The sequence below is a fragment of the Sceloporus undulatus genome, chromosome 11 (assembly GCF_019175285.1).
Source record: "Sceloporus undulatus isolate JIND9_A2432 ecotype Alabama chromosome 11, SceUnd_v1.1, whole genome shotgun sequence".
Lineage (NCBI taxonomy): Eukaryota > Metazoa > Chordata > Lepidosauria > Squamata > Phrynosomatidae > Sceloporus > Sceloporus undulatus.
Window position 1 is genome coordinate 8,626,502 of NC_056532.1, and position 23,921 is coordinate 8,650,422.

The 23,921-nt window shown below is 46.6% G+C and overlaps 2 protein-coding genes across 2 annotated transcripts in view; one reads left to right on the forward strand and one right to left on the reverse strand.

The window, feature by feature from the left end:
- Positions 1-45: 45 nt before the first annotated feature.
- Positions 46-924, reverse strand: LOC121917012 (lysophosphatidic acid receptor 1-A-like). The gene has a single exon (XM_042442604.1). It carries the CDS (start codon positions 922-924, stop codon positions 46-48), a length of 879 nt encoding a protein of 292 aa, XP_042298538.1.
- Positions 925-9,369: 8,445 nt separating this feature from the next.
- Positions 9,370-23,921, forward strand: part of CA4 (carbonic anhydrase 4) — a 15,341-nt gene continuing 789 nt past the window's right edge. Inside the window, exons 1-7 of the mRNA XM_042442260.1 lie at positions 9,370-10,175; positions 20,595-20,648; positions 21,011-21,181; positions 21,439-21,608; positions 22,433-22,522; positions 22,937-23,000; positions 23,367-23,530. Coding sequence (XP_042298194.1) covers positions 10,106-10,175; positions 20,595-20,648; positions 21,011-21,181; positions 21,439-21,608; positions 22,433-22,522; positions 22,937-23,000; positions 23,367-23,530 — 783 coding nt within the window. The 5' untranslated portion in view covers positions 9,370-10,105. The remainder of the gene's footprint in view (positions 10,176-20,594; positions 20,649-21,010; positions 21,182-21,438; positions 21,609-22,432; positions 22,523-22,936; positions 23,001-23,366; positions 23,531-23,921) is intronic.

Sequence of the window (23,921 nt, forward strand, 5' to 3'; positions counted from 1 at the left end):
GAAATCCATAGGGACTCGATCCAGTTCCTACAGCCAGAAGCAAGCTCACATCTTCCCAATGACTTGGACATCGACGCGGTTGTTGGAAGGGGACCTCAAGGTCTTGATCCGACTCCCCAGCTTTTTCATTTTCAGAGTGTATATGATGGGGTTCCCCAGCGAATTAATGGTGATCATCACAGTCGTAAGGTTTCGGAAGACGTAGATGCCTGGAGAGAGATTGCTAAGGCACTGTCGAGTGGCCGAATCAAAGACGACGCCTGTGAAGAAAGGTGCGTAAGAGAGCAAAGCCATGACCCATATGAAGATGCTGGTCCTAGCTACCTGGATCTCGGCTATCCGGTAAGTGGAATGGGCTTGGCCCAACGCCCCCATTGAAATCTTGTGCTTTCTCAAAAATACAATGATGCCCAAGTAGGTGGAGAACGGAAGAACGAAGGCCATCACACTGTGAGGGATGGTGATGAAGGCAAGATAGTCAATGCACAGAGGGCTATAAAAGGTAGAGATGTTGCCTTTCTCCAAGCAGTTCCATCCCATCATAGGCATGAAACCCAGGAAGACGGCAAACGCCCAAATCGCCAACGCGATGCCCAAGACCTGGTTCCGGGTGACCCGTCTCCTGGTCCAAAGGCTTTCGGCCACGGCCAAGTAACGCTCGATCCCAATGGCCACTAAGTTGTAGATGGTGGCTAGGATGGACGTGGTGAAGACGGCGTAGACTCTGAGGATTTCTCGGGACCCGACCACGGTGCTTTGAGGATTCGTGATGAACACCATAGCGATCCAGAAACCCGAGGAGCTGGAGAGGAGGTCGGAGATGGCCAGGTTGCAGAAAAGGATGAAGATGGGTTTGTGCAGGTCTTTGGCGTACGCGACCATCAGGATGACCGCAGAGTTAAAGACCACCGAAATTAAGGCCATGGTCATGTGGGGAATGCCTAAAGAAAGCACCAGATGTTTGTTCCAAATATGAGCAGTTAGGTTTTGACAGTTCTGGTTTCCCAACATGATGGAAATCAATTGCAGCCAATAGAAGGGAGACAGGAGTTATGTCTGGGGGTCAGAAGAAGGGGTCCAGGAGTCACAGCTGAAGGTCAGGATTCAGAATTCGGAGCCAAAGTTGAGGGTCAGAGCTTGGAGTCGCAGCTGAAGACTGGGACCAAGAGTCACAACCGAAGTTTAGAACCAGGAGCCACAGCTGAAGGTCCAAGCCAGGATTCAGAACCGGGAGTCAAAGATGATGGTCAGGGTCAGGAGTCACAGATGAAGATCTGAGCAAAGGGTCAGAGCTGAGACCCACAGTTGATGGTCAGCGCTTGGAGTCATAGCTGAAGATTGGGGCCAGGAGTCAAAACTGAAGGTTGGAACCTGGAGTCGCAGCTGAAAGTCCAAGTCAGGAGTCAAAGCTGAAGCCAGAGATGAAGGTTGGGACCAGGAGTCACAGCTGAAAGTTGAAGCCAGGAGTCACATTGAAGGTCCAAGTCAGGAATCTCAGAGTTGGGAATCAAAGCTGAAGGCCAGAACTGAAGGTCAGGAGTCAATGCCAGGATGATGTCTTGCCCATCCCAACCAGAAAACCCTTTATCCTGCCCACAAAGGCCCAATGGTCAGTCTGTTGGGTGGACAGAGGTAGTCCAGAACTTACCCTATTACATTTTGCTTCTGAAGAGGATACTCTAAATCACAGATCTGTTGGGTCACCGTATGGGACAGCTACTCAAGGCCCTTCGCTCTCACCCTTGTAATGCCTGATAACAGCTTCCAAAGACACACTACACACAAAGACGTGTCTTACGGAGCTGAGCTGGATCAGAAGTCGGATGACCATTTGCGTTTGATGTCCCAGTGGGAAAGTCCCGCAGTACCCACTCCTCTTTCCTACAACGCTACCCAAACTGTGGGTTAAACATCAACCCTTGTGCATCACAGCGTTATATTTATCAGCCCCGTCCTTGGAGGTTGCTAGGATGAGCCCAGGAGGAAAAGCCATCCAATAAGCTCCCACTAATCTTTCTATTGCCTTCTAGGTCAAGATTCTTGTTTGGGCTGCCTACCTGAGCAATTACATTAATTAACGGCCAAACATTGAAGTTGCTTCTTTGCACAAACCCACACAATGAAACGCTGCCAGAGATGCCTTCCAAGGCAAACAGATGCCCTTTAGGGCCAAAGTAGGTGGCATTTGTCCAGGTTAGACCCAACACTTGCTGCAAGTACTACTAGTGGATTCGAGTGTTGGATTAGGACTCGGCGAGACCAGAGTTATGGGTTATGAGTTATGATGTTTTACTGTATTTTAATGCTGTTTTATTATTGCTAGCCACGTCGATCTGCTTGGAGAGGCAGGATATTATTATTATTATTATTATTATTATTATTATTATTATTATTATTCCTAGGACTCCACAGGAACCAGCCATAGCAGTTAAAGTGGAATCATAGCACCATAATAGTCCGGTAGTTTGCAAGAGGAAAGGGTTCGGTATTCATCTTTGCAGAAATGGTTTGGTGCCGCACATGGCCAGGAGAGGGTAGTGTTTCAAAAGCAAGCATCACACTTGTGCATTGCGTGTTGTGCGCTTAACAGAAAAGTTCTGTGTTTGCGAATGGCAGACCCACAGATGGCGAGGCGTTGGCTTTGAAGAAGGCCTGTCTGGTGCCCACTTCTGGGCACCACAATTCAAAAAGGATGTTGAGAAGATGGAGGGTGACCAGGGAAGTTGTAATCCCTTTTCCAAGCTGAGGGCTGTATGCGTTTAATGTCAAGAAATCACCATCTGTCCAGTCCCATGTTTTGTGCATGACTTGAGAGCAAGCATGGCGTCGCGGTTTGAGTGTTGCGCTAGGACTGGTGACCTGGGTTCGATTCCTGGCTCGATCACAAAACCCACTTTGGCCTTGGATGAGTCACAATCTCTCAGCCTCAGAGGATGGCAACGGCAAACCTCTCCTGAACAAACCTTGCCAAGGAAACCCCGCGACAGGTTCGCCTTAGGATTGCCATAAGTCCAGACGGACATGAAGGCACACATATTGCTCCTTTCTATGAACTCCTTTGTGCTGCCAAAAGGATGATGGGCCTTGTTGTCACCCTTGAAAATGCCAATTTGCTCTTGGGTTGAGAAAGTCTCACTCTCCATCCAGGTTCAGTCGCTGCCCTTCGGACAACAAGAGTTGTATATGTGATACAAATCCATCTAGTATTCCCTTTGCCTTCCAGGCCAGGACCAGGACTGCCAATTGAAGCCTTGAGATGAAATCGGTCCAAGTGTTGACAAACACACTTTGAAAGGCAGACCACAATGGCCATGTGGCACCTTACTCTGTCCCATAGCATGCCATGGGAGTAACATGGCATAACGTGCCATGGGGAATTGGAAGCTGAAGAAAAGAGCGAATAACTCTGGCAACGGTTGAAATGTGTCTCTTGAAAAATTCATTACCAGTCTCCTGTCTCGCCTGATGTTTTACAGATGAAAACCAAGACATGCGCAGCCAAGCACCGCCAGAGTGTGGCCAAGGTGGGGAAAGTCACGAAAAAGGAAGAATGCGCAAGTCGGAGAGGATGCTGCCGTTTAGAAGGAAAATATTCTGCACGTTCCTCTCTTTTCTCCTCCGCTGTGTTACTTGAACCCAAACCACTTTTGAACTCCGTTTGCAGCAATTCGAAGCAAGCTGAGGACCAAAGGAGGAGAAGGAGGAGGAAACCGGGACATTTGACAAGCGGCTGGGAAAGTGGGACGGCGGACGATTCGGGGCAGTTGAAGGGTAGGCAACTGGGCCAATGTCGCAGCCTGACAAAAATAACTCCCTCTGCAAACATTTTAACAATTCATGGCCTAAACAACCTTTCGTTTTTGCTTGTTTTCCCTCCTTTCCTCCTGGGGATTCGCACTTCATCATGGCTGAATGGGCATCGGATGCAGCCATCCAACCCAAAAGTAATCGCCTCCCATCCAATCTTTCTCAAAGGATTTTTTCCAGGCCAGGAGATCTTCCGATAGTTCTTTCCCCACTTCTTTTCCTTTGCCAAATCGGCCGAAACCCTCCGTACTTTTTTTCCGTTTCCCACCGTAAAATGAAAATCATCTCGTTTTCTGGATTTTCCCATTTCTTGGTTGTTATATATTCGATATTTCTCACTGGACACCCAATGGTCTCCGGAGTCGTAGTCCGACGCTCAAGCCGATGCACCACACTGGACCTCTCTGCAAGGAGCTACTGACCCATGAGACTCCATTTTCCTGACGCAGAGGCAAAGTGCAAACAACCCCGTCCCACCATTATCCAGTTTACAAAGCCGTGTTTTGACGTTCAAGCGGATGAAAGCCTTCCTCTTCGGCTACAAGGGAAAGAGCATGCTTTGTGATCCCTTTCCAGCGTATCTGGTACGAGACTTTCTGCTGGCACTCTCCCACCAAAAACATCCCTCCGTGGCATTCCTGTCTCTTGTGGATTTCGGCTTTGAAATGCCCAGTCTCACATTCCTTCAAAGGGCCCTGGGTCTCTGGTGTCTGCCCATTCATTCCCAGGCTTTAAGACCATCCCACATTGGCAAAGAAAGCATAATTAAATTGGGAAGAGGACCATCGGACCCAGTGGCATTGCAAAGGTTGGCATCGCTTGTTGCGGTATTTCATGGTGCCACTATCTTCCATTGAACTCCTTCCGTGCTGCACCATAAAAAACCCTTAGTAAGGTTCCCCCCCCCCCAGTACTCATAACTCCCATCATGTCAATTAATGCAATGGTAATAGTTGTCGTTGCTGTCATTGTGTGCCTTGAAGTCATTTCCAAATTATGGCGACCCTATTGCTTTCTTGGCAATTTTATTCAGGGGGGGGTGGTTTGCCATTGCCATCCTCTGAGGCTGAGAGAGTGGGTTTCATGGCCGAGCCGGGATTCGAACTCTGTTCTCCGGAGCTGTAGTCCAATGCTGAAACCACTGCGACGACATTGGCTGTTGACTCCAAATAAGAATTGTACTGAGTCAGTTTCAGTGCAGACATGCATGGTGTAGTGGTCTGGGTTCGAATCCCCGCTCGGATACAGAAACTCACTGGGTGACCTTAGGCAAGTCACACTCTCTCAGCCTCAGGGGATGGCAACGGCAAACCCCCTCTGGTCAATCTTGCCAAGAAAACCTGCGCAATAGGTTCGCCATAAGTCAGAAATGACTCAAAGACAAACAACAACAACAACAACAAGGACTCCAAGACCCTTATTCTCCCATTTAGAACTCAAAAACCCAATTATAAAATGCAGATCAAAACCAGAGAAGACCCGAAGGCATGCAAAAAAGGCAAACCCAGTTTTCCTGCCAAGAAGTTCAGCGATCAATTGCAATATAAAGCAATGTCAGATAAACCTTGCATCATCATCATCATCATCATCATTATTATTATTATTATTATTAAAATCTAAATCTGCAGAAAGGCAAAGAAGGAGGAAACGACCCAAGCAAACCGAAAAGGAAAACCATTTGAGTCCCAATAAGGACTCAAGATGGGTTCAAAGGTGGTCTCCCATTGCCTTCCTCCGAAGCTGAGAGAGTGTGACTTGCTCAAGGCAACACAATGGGTTTCCATGGCCGAACAGGGATTCGAATCCAGAATCGTAGTCCAATGCTCAAACCACACTACCTTGGCTTTCATCGGTAACTGCGCATTGTGTCTGTTTCAAGACTACATCCATACATTCAGTTCATCCAATGGAGAAATGGCACGGAATTAAGAAATCGGAATAAGGGGGGGTGGGATTGGATTCTTTAGGAAAGGCGTGCGCTCCCAAATGTACATGGATTTCCACCATCAACAACAACCAAGTCACAACGACTGTCGCAAAATATGGGAGACGAAGAGCAAAAACGATCACAACCAGCTCCAGATGTTGGCTGTGATGTGAACACGAGCCATATTCAGAGGAGAAGAAGAACTAAAAGTGGCAGGTTTTGGCCTCCTTGCAGCCAGGTTAAGACGCCTAGTCCATTTTGGGACTTTCCGGCGGCGTTTCTGAGACTCTCTGACTCCAAGACCTGACCCTTTTCCTTCTTTGGCCGCTTCCGCCACCAGCCTTTCTCCTCCTTTCCAAGCACCACCTGCTTCCCGTTGCAGAGATCTTGCAGAAACCCCTCGGAACCAGAATCTCTCCGTTTCTTTCCCTTCTCTTGAAACACATCAGAAAATGCAGCATGAATTAACTCAGAAATCCCCTTTCCATCCTTGCCTTGTGCAGTGGGCAGCAAAGGCAAACCAATGGCAACATGGCAGCACACCAAAATCTGTGGATGCTCAAGTCGCATTATATATAATCGAGTATTGTTATTATTATTTTACAGTAGGCCCTGGGTATCGGCTGGGTTTTAGTTCCAAGACACACTATGGATACCCAAATCCATGGTTGCTCAAGTCCCGTTATATTCAATGGGTTGTTGTTGTGGTTGTTTTATTAAAGTAGGCCATGGGTATCCATAGGGTTTTGGTTCCAAGGCACACTGTGGATACCAAAATAATGCTTAGGTCCCATTATATATAACGTGGCATTATTATTATTAGTGGTGGTGGTAGTAATAGCAGTAGTATTACAGTGGGCCCTGGGAATTGGTTCCGCAAGTGCTCAAGTCCCATTAAATGCAATGGCCAAGTGCCATCTATAAAATGGCAAAGCCAAGGTTTGCTTTTTCAGAAATGGTCGAGATACATTGTGGAATATTTTAATACACTTGATGGAGGATCCGTGGATCTGCAATTGCGCAAAAGAGATAAAGTATCTAACCGTTTGGCAACATGGCTTTTTGCGGGAGACATAGCTTTGGGTTCTGGACATCTTTCCCTGCCAACGCTTGGACCGGAGCATCCATCGTTCCAACCTTTGGCAAGTCTGCATATGTCTTCAAGGGACGTGGCACGATGAGAGCTGCGAGGAAAGGGCCCGATTCGCATCAAAGATCAAAATTCTGACCCATTGCCAAGCACCCTTGGCACCATCCTTTGGAACAGCTGCTGCCTCTGCGATATGTCAGACCCGGTTTTCATATAAATCCCCAAAGGAAAAAGGAAGCGAGAGTTTCATTTGATGCATCTCTAGATAAAAAAGGAAAGAAAGCAGAGGATGAGAGAGGATGCGAGTGCGAAGTCTACGGCGAAAGGGACGGGGAGCAAAAGTAAATTTAGCATGGGGCCCTTGGTATCCGGCGTGTCTTGGAACCAAACCCTAGGGCCGACTATATAGCAGTTCGATCCCATGGTTGCATCCTAAAAGATCTTGGGATGGGTAGTTTGGAAGCTCTCTGTAAGACAATTCTCAGAAACTACAGATCCCAGCATGGCATAGGATGGAGCCATGGCTATTTGGAAGTGGGATCGGACCACTATGCTTTTTGCAGTGTGAAAAGGCAGATGTTGCTAATGGCCTGGCCAGACAAGGTTTCTCCAAGATGTTCCATGACTCTATGTTTTGCATCCCTACCTATTTAAAAGGAAACTGGGAAACATCATTTTTGTTTCCGTCGGGGATGATGGCATCGTCATCCCAAAGGGCACACCCAAATCTTTCAACCTCAAAGGGAGGCAAGAGCAAACTGCCCCTGAATTTGTTGCCGTCGTTGCTTGCCTTCAAGTCGTCTCCGACTTGGAGTGGCCCTAAGTCTTGGGGCTTTCTTGGCAAGTTTCTTCAGAGCGGGTTTGCCCTTGCCATCCTTTGAAGCCAAGAGAATGTGACTTGGCCCAAGGTCCACCTGGTGAGTCTACATGACCAAGCTGGGAGTCAAACCCTGGCCTCCAGAGTCATGATCCAACACTCAGACTACGCAGGCCACCTTTGAACAAACCTGGCCAAAAAAGACCCCCTAATCTTAAGCTCTCCATAAGTCAGAAAATGACTTGCAAGCCAGGAAATAAGCCATCTTTGAGGATGGGAAACCACACTCATGGGAAAGGGATTGTGGTTGTCAGTGGGACCCCAAAAGCGCCAGGCTCCGTGTGAAGTTTCCCATCCCTAATTCGCCCCAACGTATCCAGGCCTGTCTTTGCAATGCCAAAAGCTCAGCCCCAGATCGCTCCCAGCTTATCTCTTTCTGCGTTCTCGCTAAGCGGACACTTGCCTTTCCCAAGAACCGGATACTGGAGAGGAACAATAACAAGGGAAAGCTACACCTTTGTTCCCAAAGGCCCTGCGCTGGCGATTGCAAGAGAAGAGAGGACGCTGTGTTTCCCAAAAGCCTGAAAGCACAAGGGCCTTCTGCAGGAACACAACTCTGCAGAAGAGCTGGGCAGTTTTGTGCAAAGCTGTGCCATGGAACAGAATTGTCTCCCCCCAAAATATGTGCTTTAAGAGGTCTGAGAAGGAAGGATTTGGCCTGAGCTCAGAGATTAGCATCGGACCTGTGAGTTTCCGGTGCAATGCTTTCCTGAGCATACAGCCTCATGGGCTATGCAATGATCGGCAGGCTATGGGCTGTGAAATGCCCAGGAGCAGCTATGGCATCAGCCGGTCCTCAGGGCCGAAACATTGCTTAGAACTGAGGGACAAACCATGATGGAGCAAGCCACAAGCCAGGACTGAAGGACAAACCAGGATGGAAGTTGTTACGAGTCATCACTGAAAGAGAAACCAGGATGGAGCAAACCACAAATTTGGACTACAGGACAGTCCAAAATGGAGCAATTCACAAGGAAAGATTGAAGGGCAAGCCAGGATGGAAGAAGTTACAAATCAATACTGAAAGGCAAACCAGGATGGAACAAACCACCATTCAGGACCACAGGATAATGTACGATGGAGCAAGCCATAAGTCAGGATTGAAGTACAAGCCAATATGGAAAAAGTCAATACTGAAAGACAAACCAGGATGGAACCAACAATCCAGGATGGGGCAAGGCATAGGTCAGCACTGGAGGAGAAACCAGGACTTTGATCCTCCAGATGTTTTGGATCTCTTCCATAATGCCTGACTATTGGCCAAACTGGCTGGGGCTTCTGGGAGCTGAAGTCCAAAATACCTGGAGGACCAAAATTTGGGAAGCGGGTTTCAACCACCATTTAAACCATGGTTTAAACCACTGGTTCCCAATCTTTGATCCTCCAGATGTTTTGGACTTCTCCCATCATTCCTGGCTATTGGCCAAGCTGTCTGGGGCTTCTGGGAGCTGAAGTCCAAAACACCTGGAGGACCAAAGTTTGGGAAGCAGGGGTTTCAACCACCATTTAAACCATGGTTTAAGCCACCATTTAAACCATGGTTTAAACCACTGGTTCCCAATCTTTGGTCCTCTAGATGTTTGGGACTTCTCCCATTATTCCTGGCTATTGGCCAAGCTGTCTGGGGCTTCTGGGAGCTGAAGTCCAAAACACCTGGAGGACCAAAGTTTGGCAAGCAGGGGTTTCAACCACCGTTTCAACCATGGCTAAACCACCCTTTAAACCATGGTTTAAAACAACATTTTTAAACCAGTCTTTCGCCAGCTCTGAATGTCGGACCCTATGAGATGAGACGCAGAGGCGGTCAGTCGCCAGCTGGGAACGATGGGTGCTGCAATCCTTTTGCCGGACCGGCAGAGAAACGTTTGCCGTTTGGCATCGGTATCCGATTTCCGAATATCGATGTCCGATTTCTCGGCCCGCTTTGCGATTCCTGTGCTTCCCTTTACAGGTGACGAAGCCAAGGGTTAAAAAGCAGCAGCAGAAGAAGCAAGTCACGCAATTTAGTATCACAACCCAGAAGAGATAAGGAATTCATATCGGACAGCTCTGTCGTCCTCCGCTTGCCAATAACCTGAGATGGCTGTCAGAAAAGAGGCGAGAAAGTTGCCCTGAACTAATAAGTTAACTAGTCATCTCCTGGGCGCCTTTGGACACTTTGACAAGCGGCTTCTGAAGGGTGTGGAGGAAACCGAGGAGTTTACTCCGGGGACAGAAGCATGACTGCAGTTTATAGCTGGAAGGACGAAAAGCGGGATGAGGGAGGCGTTCCCATCCCTTTCCCTTAGGACCTGGGAAGGTGATCCAGTATAAAAACCCCGGAACAGGTCAGGGATCTCTATATACGCAGCTCACTGGAGATCGATGCCACCGCATCCTCCCAGATCCAGCTGGAAGAGAGATCATGGTTTGGCTCCGCAGCTTGGTCTTCCTCTCCCTTTACTCCTTCCCAGCATCGGGAGAAGCCAAAGAAGGTAAGCCCTTTTTTATTAGGAAATCTCAATTTCGGCTTCTTCCTCTGACCCCAAAGGGATGCCGAGCCGAACTCTTTGCCCTTCCAGAAACGCAATGTCCAAGTGCGACTTTGGGAGACTAAAACCACGCAGAGGAGCAATATAGCAAACCTTGCTGCTGCTTGCATTTTAAACCTTTTAAAATAGACTCATCGCAAAGTGCAAAATTGTGCATTTCTCTCCGAATAGCTTTGGAGATGTCTCGGTTTGCTTCACATATATCCCTTGAGACAGTATGCGCTGGATTCAGACGTAAAAGGTTTCTGACACTTTGAGACCAGAGAGAGAGAGAGAGACAAAGATGCAAATCCATCATGGTTATGATTTGGGGGGTTTGGAAAATATTGTAATATGAAGTTTCCAAAGAATAACACACTGCAGCGTTTGTTTTAAGTCGGTTTGCATTCGCTGCAGTGTGTTATTCTTTGGAAACTTCATATATACATAAAAAGCACTTTCCCTTCATCTTTTACATCCATTTCTTTTACATCAGAGGAAAGCTGGATCAGGGAGTTTAAAACGAAGGACGATGGGTTATTGCGAACTAAGCTTGGATGGAAAAAACCCTGCTATATTGCCTTTATTTGGGCTGGGATGTAGTGACATGTATCAGACCCTTTCCAAAGTTAGAAAGGAATAATGTTAGTGGCTTGAATGTTGGGTTATATCTCTGCAGACCGGGTTCGATTCTTGGGTCGGTTTTGGAAACTCAGTGGGTGATACCAAGCAAGTCGCACTCTCTCAGCCTCGGAGGATGGCAATGGCAAACCTCCTCCGAAGACCTTTAGGATTGCCATAAATCAGAAATCATTGCCTTCGGTTTATAAAAGGTTAAGGATCGGTGATGTTCTCATCACTTTAACTCAGTGGTAGAGCACCGGCTTTGCATGAAGAAAGATGTAGTTTGAAGCTCCAGAGATACCTTTATGCAACCAACCAAAATGCACAAAAGACATGGAGACATTTGGCAGAATTAAACCAAGGACCCCTTGCTTCTATATTTTCGGGGGTCATGTTTTACTTTGGAAAGTATGCATACCTTTTACTACACAGTCTATGCATTTTATTTTTAGAGAGGTATAGATATATAGAGACACACATAGATATCCATATATATAGGTTGAGTCTCCCTTATCCGAAATGCTTGGGAACAGAAGGGATTTGGGAGTGTTTCAGGGTATATTTGCATATAAATGAAACATCTTGGAGATGGGACCCGAACTTAAACATGAAATTAATTGATTGATTTACAGTATTCATTGATGTATAGACACCTTATACACATACCCTAAAGGTCATTTGATGCACAATATTGTTGAATCATTTTGGGCACGAAACAAAGTTTGTGCACCTTGAACCCTCCGAAAGCAACGGTGCCACTATCTCAGCCATTCGTTGGCTTCTTGTACGCATTGCAGCCAATGCTTTAAGCCATGTGTTGGTGATTTTTCTTTTTCATGTGTTAAATGTCTTATCTTGATATGTCGGTATCGGCTCGGAAAACGGAAAGGGATTTGGGGAGGTTTTTCTTGGATCTCGGGGAAACGGTGGCTGAGCAAATATCCGAACTTGTCAGTATCATCCTGGACGAAATGAACTCAAAACAGCACACATGCACTTATAAAACAAACACCACAATCTTTTAGGAAGGAGAAGTTAAGAGGTTATTCCAAAACATGTGCAGAATTTCCTGCATTGGAAGGGACTGCAAAATGGCACCCAAGTCGAGGTGCAACTATTTGCAATGACCCAATCTGGAGTGTAAATCCCCTCCACCCAAATTCGAACCCGGTCCCCAGAGTCACAGTCCAATGCTCAAACCACAATTTGTTGTGTGCCTTCAAGTCGTTTCCGACTCATGGCAACCCTAAGGTGAACCTATCGCAGGGTTTTCTTGGCAACTTTGTTCAGAGGGGGTTTGCCATTGCCCTCCTCTGAGGCTGGAAAGTGGGACTTGCCCAAGGCAGGGCTAGAAACCTGGGAAAGGAAGGAGAAATTTCCTTGGTGGCAGAACAATTATTTGGGGCGATCAATGCATGGAGTAGTGCTTGGAGCATTAAATGCATGGAGAAGTGCTTAGAGCATTGAGAGCATGGTTTGAATCCCGGCTCTGCGATGGAAATCCATGGGTGCCTTTGGGCAAGAAGTCACACTTTCTCAGCCTCAGAGGAAGGCAATGGCAAACCCTCTCTGAACAAACCTTGCCAAGAAAACCCTATGATTGAGTCACTTTAGGGTTGCCATAAGTCGGAAATGACTTGAAGGCACACAATGACAACAGCAAATTTTGGTTTGAGCATTGGACTATGAGAGGGTTACCTTAGGGTTGCCATAGGTCAGGAAAGACTTGAAGGCACACAAAGCGTGCCCTCGTTGTCCTCCAAAACTAGAAACCTCAACTCCTTTGGATGTATATTATGTTATATATGTGTTCTATGTTTATATTTAATAGGGTATGGATTCAGGAGTAGTCATCCTGGCTCTGTCGCAAAGTGCAACAAAACCCAAAATCCACTAGCAGCAACTCCAAAGCCTGAAATGTACGGCGCAAGCTTTCGGAGCTTCGCCGGCTTCTTGGTCAGGCAAAGATGTTAAAGATCCTACATTACATGTCTCAGGTGTTACTTCTGTTGTGAGTTAGGATGGTATTCAGGGTGTGACGGTAAAGACGGCTTGTGATGGTGTGACCCCCCGCCATGCGCTCTCAGTTTAAAGTTCACCCGCTATGCCTTCCCTCCAGAGCCGCTGCCAGTTTTGCACCGTGCTTCTGGTAACTGTGGTTAATAAGTGAACCGAGAGCCTCTTTCTCCTCCTTATATCCCATACCGCATGCCGTTTTGACCTTGATTCATACCCGAAGCCCGGCTTTTCTGCAGAACCGCTGTGCTGGGCTTTTGCCAAGAGATAGCACTTCATTTTGCCCGCTCCGACTCAGGCATGGTTCACCTGGCGCTCTCCTTGCCTTCCTTTGAGGCTGAGAGTGTGTGACTTGCCCATGGTGAGTTTCCACGGCCGAGCCGGGATTTGAACTCTGGACTTCGGAGTCCAAGTTCAACACGCAAACCACTACACCGTGCTATTTCTCTCGCATTGATAGCGGGTCGGATTCAGGTTGACCTGATAAGACGGAACGATAAAAAGAACGGATGAATCCATAGAGGATTCCATGCCATTGTCCTTAATGGGACTTGAGCATCCATGGATTTTGGAGTCCATGGGGGGGGGGTCTTGGATTCAAATTCCACCAGATACCAAGGGCCCACTGTAGTTTGATACTTTAACTATCATCCCCGCCTTGGGTTTGCATGTTGGAAGGAAGACAAAATGTCCATGAAAAGGAATAATGCATAAAGAAATGATGCATACTGTGCAAGCCCTGGATTAGCACTTTGGTGAAGTACTTAACCATTTGCGCTGGAGTGCTCTGGTGCAAATCCTAAGTATTTTAAAAGTAAAGGTTTCCCTTGACACCAATGTCCCCCCATTAAGCATTTTATCAAACTATAAATCCCAGGGTTCTGTTCCATGGAGCCGTGAGTGAGATCTTTTAATCAAAGTGCTGTAACTGCAATGTGAATAAACTCAGTATCTGCGATATAATCTGGAATGCTTTCAAGACAGATGGCTAGATAGATAGACAGGTAAAATAGATAGACATCATCTAATGCCATAGATAGATAGATAGATAGATAGGATAGACAGATAATCAAATGCCACAGATAGATAGATAGATAGATAGATAGATAGATAGATAGATAGATAGATAGATAGATAGATAGATAGATAGGATAGACAGATAATCGAATGCCAGATAGATAGATAGATAGATAGATAGATAGATAGATAGATAGATAGACATAGATAGATAGAGAGGTAGGTAGGTAGGTAGGTAGGTAGAATGGGCAAATAATCTAATGCCACAGATAGATAGATAGATAGATAGATAGATAGATAGATAGATAGATAGATAGATAGATAGATTAGAATAGACAGATAATTGAATGCCATAGATAGCTAGCTAGCTAGCTAGCTAGCTAGATAAGTAGGTAGAATAGACAATCTAATGCCATAGATAGATAGAGAAGTAGGTAGGTAGGTAGAACAGACAAATAATCTAATGGCACAGACATACAGACAGACAGACAGATTGATCAGACTAGATAGACAGATAATTGAATGCCACAGATAAATAGGTAGATAGGTAAGTAGGTAGAATAGACAATCTAATGCCATAGATAGATAGAGAGATAGGTAGGTAGGTAGGTAGGTAGGTAGAATAGACAAATAATCTAATGCCACAAATAGATAGATAGATAGATAGATAGATAGATAGATAGATAGATAGATAGACAGAGCTACCCGAAATTTACACCATACTTTACTAGTGCAAAATAACTGGTCCTTGCCCCAAGGACCTTACATTTAAAACCAGAGTTTGTGAGATCTTGACCTGTTGCACTTCTGATCTGGCTCATAAGAATACAGGGTTCCTCCTCTACCTTTCCACCTGGATGGCCAAGTAAAAGAGAATAAGATAAAATAAACATGTTCCCTGCAAGAGCCTTGGCATGACGGAGCAGACGCCTTCGCCTCTTGGCCAAGAAAAACCTGTCGCCTTTGGCACATTTTTGGATCGACGAGGGCAAACTGGCTTGCCAAGGTGGGACTCACCTTTGGCTTCCCTGCTGCATTGTTTTATTTGAAGTCGGCGCAGCTTCCGTCTTGTGCGAGACAAACGCACACAGATGCCGCACTGTGCCAAAAGCATTTTGTACCGTTGATACAAGACGATCTGTCTGTGCAAGGGAAGGGCTCAGAGCAGTCCTTGGGTTCCCAGTTCATAGGATGCACATGTCCATAATGGAATATCTATGGGGACGGCCCTATCGTTGGGCAAAGCAAGACCATTGCCTTCGGTGGCCAAAGCTGGGAGACGCTGGAGAAAGTGGTCCTGAATTTCAGGTGCGACCGAGAGTGGTTTGAACGTTCAGCTGTGACTCTGGAGACGAGGGTTTAAATGCCGTCTCAGCCATGTGCGCCAAGTCACACTCTCTCAGCCCCAGAGGAAACATGCCAAGTAAACCCCACTGAGGTTGCCATACGTTGAAAATGACCGAGATCGAATGCGGACTGGAAAACTGGATCCAGACCACTTTAAATCGACAGTGCGGACATGTTCTTACAGGCTCCAAGCCAAAGGGAATGCAGACGGTCTTACTTGGGAAAAGGCAAGCTGGAGCCAGGATATCTTTAATAACACAAATCCTAGCGAAGGTGGAGAAAACATAATAATTGCTGAACGCTGAAACATGTGTTGAAAAAGGTCCCAGCCTAAATCCTAGAGAAGGAGGAGGAAATGTTGTAATGATTTAAATTTTAATGCTGAAGCGTAAGGAGTCCTAGAGAAGGTGGAGAAAGCATAATGATTCCTGTACTTAATGCTGAACCATTTGTTGAAATGTTAAATGTTAATCCAGTTGAACGCATAGGAGTGGCCCTTTGCAAGGAGACGTTTGCAGACATTAAAAAATCACTAGGTTCAAAAAGCACAAGGGAGGTGGCAAGTAAGAGACGTCATTTAATATTTCGTTTAAAAGAAAAGATGTCTTTTGGGGTTTTGCGTTCGATGAGGCCGAGAAACCTGGAGGGATAATGCCATCCTTCGAGAGAACTGGCCCTTTTTGAGGCTCTATACTATTCCATACTATGCCACATATTCCATACTATGCCATATATTGCATACTATGGCCTATTCCAGACTGCCAAAATAAAGCTGCTTCGGGTCTCTTTGGAGGTATGCTGTTTAAATGATGCATGCACCCAAAGAATCCAGAAGCTGCACCAAAGCTGCACTCCGGTGCTTAGGAATGGAGTGTGGCTTTGGCGCGACCTCCGGACTCTTAGGACCCATGCGTCATTTAAATAGCATACCTCCAATGAGACCCGAAGCAGCTTTATTTGGGCAGTCTGTTACAGGCCTAAGTCATATATGGCATACTATGCCATGGAAGCCACAGCAAAGCTCTGAAGAAATCTCGCCAAGCAAACCCCATGAAAGGGTAAACCTTGAGTCCGCCACTCCATCAATCCAAACCAAACATCTTAGGAATGGCTTTGGCCCAAACGTGACCCCAAAATTCCCCCGATAAGTAGTCAGCGTTGCAATGGAGATGTCGCTGCATCCATCCCAGAAATGAGGTGTGAATGAGGATTGTCAGAAAAGGCATGCAAAGCATAACCGTTCCAAGGAATTCCTTCTCATGTTCAGCTCCAGAAGCAAAGCGCACCGTTCCCCATCCCACATACTAGGCTAGCAACTCCATCCAACTTCAACGGCTGCAACATTACATTAAGATTTTATATTACGCATTATATATTTTCAAGCCGTGGATACTTGAATTGGCGACTTAAAAGTCTGCGGATATGGCCAGCCAAGTGTCACGCTGGAGTAAAATGGCATCCTTTATATAAGCAGAATCAAGGCTTGCTTGTTGGATTTTATGTCCGTCCGTCCGTCCGTCCATCCATCCATCCATCCATAAGCCATGGATGGTGGAATCCATGGATACAGACTCTGTGGATATGAAGGACTGACCGTATTTGCATCGGAAGTGAGTTGTGGGTACCATCACAAGCGCTACATGATTTTGGGCACGCTTTGGCCTCAAAAGTACAAAGCCATAAGATGTTTCTTTATCGAGAAGAGTCATTCTCATTTTTATTTTTGGACAGCGCCGTGCAAAAACAGTCTTTTCCTCTCCGACCGCTTGGCTTGATAAATGAAACAGATCTGTTTGTGTCCCAATTTTAAATAGCGCACGCCGCCTCCGTCGCACGGCATTGTTATCCGAAGGAACCAAAAGAAGGGAGGCTGAACTAAGGGAAAGGAAACGGCGAGCGGCTCCCGACTGTAAACTTGGACCGGGGACAAGCTGCGATTCAGATTAATTGAAACGATAGGGAGAGAATTCTTCCCCGGCACCAAGGTTATCCGCAGGAAGGAAGGAAGGAAGGATGGGGAGGAGAAGAAGAGCCCCCAAGGTCCAGGACTCCCTTGAGATGAAACAACCAAGGAGTCAACACAGTTACACAACAACTTGGACTGACATCTTCAATGGGAGGCCTTGGCTTTCGTAAGGCCGCAGAGAGCCATCTGCAACATGCATAGCAGTCTCGCACTCGGAACTAAGCTAAAGTGGGCCGTAGTCGGTACTTGGGATCCAAATGATCGACATTTGGGATCCAAAAGGAAGGAGCAAGTTATAAGTTACACACTTATCCAGAATAAGTTACTTTGGGGGAAAAGAGAGGGAGAGGGAAGCATAAAGCTGCTAAAGATCAATCACCGAATCCTTGTTTTGGGGGGATTCTCGGTGTTGTTTGTTTGTTGTTGTTGTTGTTATGTTCCTCCAAGCCATGTTTACTTATAGGGCCCCTAAGGTGAATGCACCATCTTGGCACATTTCTTCAGAAGGGGTTTCCCATTGCCATCCTCTGAGGCTGAGAGAGTGTCTTTCCATGTCCAAGCAAGGACTCGAACCCTTGCCCAAACTTTGCAATGAAAGGTGGCAATGGCCTCTGCCCTCTTCTATGAATTTGGCTAAGGTGACCCTGGGCAAGACACACTCTCTCAGCCTCAGAGGAAGGCAATGGCAACCCCCCCCGAAGAAACTTGCCCCCCCCCCAAAAAAACCCACAATAGGGTTGTCATAAGTTGGAAACGATGCGAAAGCAACACAACAACAGGAACAACTCACTTTGGGATCCTGATCTTTAGCCGTTGGCGGTCAGCCCGACACCTCTGGAGCCTCTGGCCGAGATAAATGGAAAACTGTCCTTCCTAGCAAGCCATGGGTCCCACGGCTTCCCTGATTCATTGTGACGACCCATTGTGAACGTTTCCAGGCGCATACACCTGTGGTGCACCATTTCCTCCCATTGTCCCCAAAAAGGAACACAAGCGCAAAGCTGGAAAAGCAGAAGAACCCTCCCTGTGTATGCGGCCGGACAAAGGGCAGGTTCTGTGCCGTGTGTGTTTGTGTGTGTGCATTTCCCTTGCCTCCGCTGGTTCCGTGAGTGCATCTACATTGCAGAGGTAATCCAGTTTGACACCACTTTAAGTGCCGTTGCTCAATGCAACAGATGGAGAGCAAACTGCTGTCTCTCTTGATCCAAAAGAGATGGCTTAGGTACCTTTAGCCACTTCCGTATCCATTCAGATTGCCTTGTTGGCATTGGCTGCGGTAAGGGCATAACAATAAGATTTACCCCATACTTAGTGCCAAAGATCTTGGCTTTCAACAGCAGAGAACCCCAACTCATCCTTGGAGGAGTCACACCTTCAACACAAACAATTGTGATCCATGTTGTGAAAGAACATGGGACCGTGGTCTTCCGAGGAGAGAGAGACCTGTGACTTCTGTCACTGCGGTTGCCGGCTTATGCTTGTTTATCCATTTCTGCCTGGGCAAACTGTGCCCATTTTTTAGCCCCAGAGGCCTGGCAAAGTACAATGTGCCAGGTTAGTGGTGTGTGTATATGTGTGTATATGTATGTATGTGAGAGATTGGTTTTGTCGATGCGTGTCCTCAAGTCGTTTCAGACTTAGGGCAACCCCATCATGGGTTTTTCTTGGCAAGGTTTGTTCAGAGGAAGGTTGCCCATGCCATCCTGTGAGAGAGTGTGTGTGATTCACACAAGCGCATTTCCAAAGCTGTCTGGTGCCACCATAAATTACAATTCCCAGCATTTCCTAGCATTGAGCCAGAAGGCTGTTAAAGTGGTCTCAAACTGGGTTATTTCTGCAGTGCGTTTTGGACCTCAGCAAGGTCAAAAGGTTCCAACGGAGGATGGCACGCCACATGGGCAATGGCCGGCTTTTCAGCAATGTCTGGAATCAAATTCGGCCGCCAGTGCTTCTGACCCTTTGGCCTCGGGCCGCAAAATATTTCGGGCCTTTAACTCTGCCCGACCGATTCAAACTGGCAAGGCTCCTTCAAGAAGACAGCTTGGCAGCTGAGTCAGTGAGAAACGCCAGGCATCTTGACAAGCGAAGGCTTAGATCTGATGGAGGAAGAGACAGACAAGACGGAAAGAGATAGACAAGACAGAAAGACCGCCTTGGATTCTGCAGAGGGGAGGAAAAACAAACCGAAACTTGCAACCCTTTGGCACAAACTCGCCTCGGCGCATCGAATTTACGCTCGGTTTTCCAGCAGAAATGGGTCCTTCCCACCTCGCCAGCCCATTTTAGAGCTTGCCTCGAGTGCAAATGCTGACAGCGCAGAAAGGAGAGACCCCAGGAGAGGAGATTTCACTGAATTATTGAGAAGGAGCAAACTTTCTGCTGATGTGTTTTTGCTGCCTCGGCAATCTCCGGTGACCTTTCCGAGACCGAGCTTTTCCATTTTCCATCTCGCCCTTGTTTTGTTTTTTCCACTTTGTCACGCTGTGACTTTGGTGGCAAGGCCACCGCCAAGGCTGCCGGAGCCATTGGTTCTCCGGTGGAGGAATCTCAGGGTGAGAGCAACGCCTTACAAATGGGTACGGTCAGCCCTCCATATCCACGGAGATTGTCATCCATGGATTCAGGCATCCATGGCTTGGAAATATATATATATTTAAATATATACGTTCCCAAAAGCAAACCTTGATTTTTTGCCATTTTGTTTAAGGGACACCATTTTACTCTGCCATTGTATTTAATGGGACTTGAGCATCCATGGATTTTGGGATTCCCAAACCCTATTAGAAGATGCCAAGGGCCCACTGTGATGGCAGATCTTTGCAAACTGATAAGGACTAGGTTTTTAATAATGTCAATCCCTTGGCGAGGGATTTAGGCAGCATCCGCACTGCAGAAATAATCCAGGTTGACACCACTTTAACTGCTACGGAATCCCTGGGAATTGCAGTTTGTTGTGGCACTTGAGCTCTCTGACAAAGAAGGCTAAATGTCTTTTAAAACCCCTACATTTCCCAGAATTATATAGTACTGAGCCTGGCAGTTAAAGCTGTGTCAACCTGGATTATTTCTGCAGTGCGGACGCAGCCCCTGATGAGGTTTAGAAGGGGATATAGAGCATCACGGGAAGCCATAATTTTATTTTAGGAGGCATTTATTGCCACTCGAGGAAGGCATTTATTGGAGGAAGACCGTTGACTGCCTTCCTGTAATAAAGCGAGCGGTGAAAGGTTTGCAACCCTTTCTTATCACATTCCCAGTGTTTGCTCTGCAAAACCGTTTGCTTCTTTCAGGAACAAGTGGGACAATAATAATAATAATAATAATAATAATAATAATAATAAGAATCATAATAATATCAGGGTGATTTAAATTTCTTATCTCAATTGACATTCATTTTGCTATCTCTTTTGCAGATGGAGCACATTGGTGTTACCTTTCCCAGAAATGTCAAGAACCGCATTGTAAAGGTAAGTGTCACAAACAACAACCCTCTTTGCAAACCTACATGCTTTGGATCCAAAGTCCGGGGCCAGAATGAGAACAACATATCCACAGAGAAGCTAAAACACACATACAAAGAGGTGTATGCAACAAACAGTGTAACAATAATGTCCGGAAGTAGGGACCAATATTTGGGAAGCAATGCCTGGAGGAACACCGAGGGCTTGTCTACATGTAAGTGTTTAATGCGAACGGTTGCGGATATTTGCGCCTTTGCGTCGACATTTAATTGGACCGGATGCAAAACCATGAATGTGCAAGTAAAGTCTGGAACCTCGCTGTGTTTAAACCTGGATCAGCGTTAAAACCGGTCTCTCTTGGTCAACAGAGCCCCGGCAGTGGGACGAGTTGTATGGCGAATGTGGGAAAGACGGACAGTCGCCCATCAACATCGTCACCAATAAAGTGGAATACGACTGGGACCTGCTGCCTTTCCGCTTCGAGAAATACAACGTCAAGCAAAGCACAAACTGGAGCATCATCAACAACGGCCATACGGGTGAGTCTTGGCCCAGGCTTCTAAGTCCATCGTATTTCCCATTGTCCACATTTGGGTTTGGGGCGGAAGAGCCATGAATCCGTTATGGGTTTTAGCCACCATCCCTACTCCACTACCCTGGGAGCCACTAGTCATTTGGGAGCAGTGGTTTCACCCCCAAATGGGGTCCAACCTGATGCCATTTGAACCCCTTGCACCCCCTATTGATACCTATTTAGGATAGGACCTGGCTTTTGAAATGGTTTTGCCCCTTTCAGTCCAGGTGAACCTTGACGGGTCGGCCAAGATCGAATCCGGGGGGCTTTCGGGCAAATACAAGGCGGTCCAGTTTCACTTCCATTGGGGGAACGACGACAGTCAAAAGTCAAGCCGGCGGGTCAGCCCTGGATCGGAGCACAGCATTGACGGGGAGAGATACGCAATGGAGGTAAATATGTATATGGTGGTCCCTCCGCGTTTGTTGGGGTTCGTGGTGAAGGATCCCTGTGAATTTGGCAAAAACACAAATAAAAAGACCACTATTCTTTTTACTTAAGTCACAGCCATGTCCAAACTCTGGCCCTCCCATTGTTTTGGACTTCAGCTCCCAGAAGCCTCAGCCGCCTTGGCCAATGGTTTGGGATTCTGGGAGCTGAAGTCCAAAACATCTGGAGGGCCAGAGTTTGGACATCACTGAATCTCCAGGTCCCCCCAATGCAAATGTTTGGTTTGGTTTTGTGCCACCATTGTCAATGTTTCTAAGGGGTCATTCCCACTACGAAAAGCTCTGGATCCTGATTCGGGGCACATGCCCCTAGTTCCCACTGGAAATCGATCCTGATCCTGATTTGATTGAATCCAGGGGAAATAAAGTGCTGCCTCTGTACTTTAATGTTTTAAAATGACAGAATATGTGATTGATTGATTGATTGATTGAATATGAGAGTGATAGAATATGTGATTGATAGAATATGCAAGTGATAGAATATGTGATTGATTGATTGATTGATAGAATATGTGATTGATTGACTGATAGAATATGTGAGTGATAGAATATGTGACTGATTGACAGAATATGTGATTGATAGAATATGTGATAGAATGTGATTGATTGATAGAATATGTGAGTGATAGAATATGTGATTGATAGAATATGTGCTTGATAAACTTAGGTTCTCGCACACCAAAATCTATTATTATTATTGCAAACTTGAATAGAAATGCCTGTTTATCTCTCTTTTCTACAACCGTTCCGTTCACTCTCTTCCTCAGCTTCACATTGTCCACATCAAGGAAAAATACGCCACGCTATCAGACGCCCTCGCGGAAAATGGCGTCGCCGTCCTTGGATTTTTTATACAGGTACGGAAGCAGTTTGTATCCAGTTTAAGCCTTTGGTTTTAACACTGGGAAGATTTTGCAAGCTCTGCTACGGAGTAATGTACAGTTGAACCTCCAATGTTTTTTATCCATGGGGGTCAACTATCTGCAGCTTGAAAACATTTGTTCAGAGGAGGTTTGCCATGGCCTTCCCTTGAGGCTGAGAGAGTGTGACTTCTTGCCCAAGGCAAACCTCCCCTCAACAAACCTTGCCAAGACAACCCCACAATAGGGTCACCCCAAGTTGGACATTACTTGAAGGGACAGGATGAGAGGGAAAGCGACTCCTCCACACTTAATGGCTGAGTGGGGATTTGAACCCAAGCCACCTCGGTCCGACTTGGAAATTAGAGAAGATGAAACGATAACTTTGGACATCATTTTCATCTATCGCAGGTGGGCAAACACAACGAACATTACGCGCCTCTCATTTCAGAGCTCAGAGAAATCCCCTTCAAAGGTAAGGGACCGGAGACGCATCATGCTCCAATTATTCTCAGTCAGTTGTTACACGCATGCCACAACTTGTGGCAACTCTCATGCTTGGCAAAATATATTCAGAGGGGGTTCGCCATTGCTGTTCTTTGAGGCTGAGAGAGTGGGACTCACTTGAGATCACCCACTCGGTTTCCACGGCCGAGCGGAGATTCAAACTCCGGTCTCCGGAATCCATAATCCGACGCTCTCAAACCACAGATTTTAAGGAGACGCAAAATGTCTTTGGGGGGAATCTCTGTGCAAATGGACTCTAGGTTTTGTTTGGTTGCAAGCAATGCAATGTATTGTGAATGAGAAAGAGAAAAGCATCCTCCAATTATGTGTTTAGGAAGTGAAAAGCCTATGCAACCTTTGCGCCTGGACTCCCTCCTACCGAAAACGGATGACCTCGCCAGCTTTTATCGGTACACGGGATCCTTGACCACGCCGGGATGCAACCAGAATGTGATCTGGACCCTGTTCGAGAAACCCATTGACCTGCAGTTGGAACAGGTGAGACAAAACAAGGATGAGACAGGTGGAAATTGCTGTTTGGAGGCTACAATCCCTCATCACCAAGGATGCTTTCCTTCTGGCTGGGCCAAACCTTGGTGCACCTTTGTGCAACCCAAAGAACGTCACCTACTCCACCATTAACATTCAATGTAGTTCGGTACTGTCCAAGTAACTCCAATACACTGCCTTCGGATATCTGCACCGACTAGGGAAAGGATGTTTTTGTGCAACATGGCACAAAATATGGGGGAAATAGATTTGTGTGGGTTTTTTTGGGCTGCGTGGCCATGTTCTAGAAGAGTTTATTCCTGACGTTTCGCCGGCATCTGTGGCTGGCATCTTCAGAGAAGCATCGGTGGCTGGCATCTTCAGAGAAGCATCTGTGGCT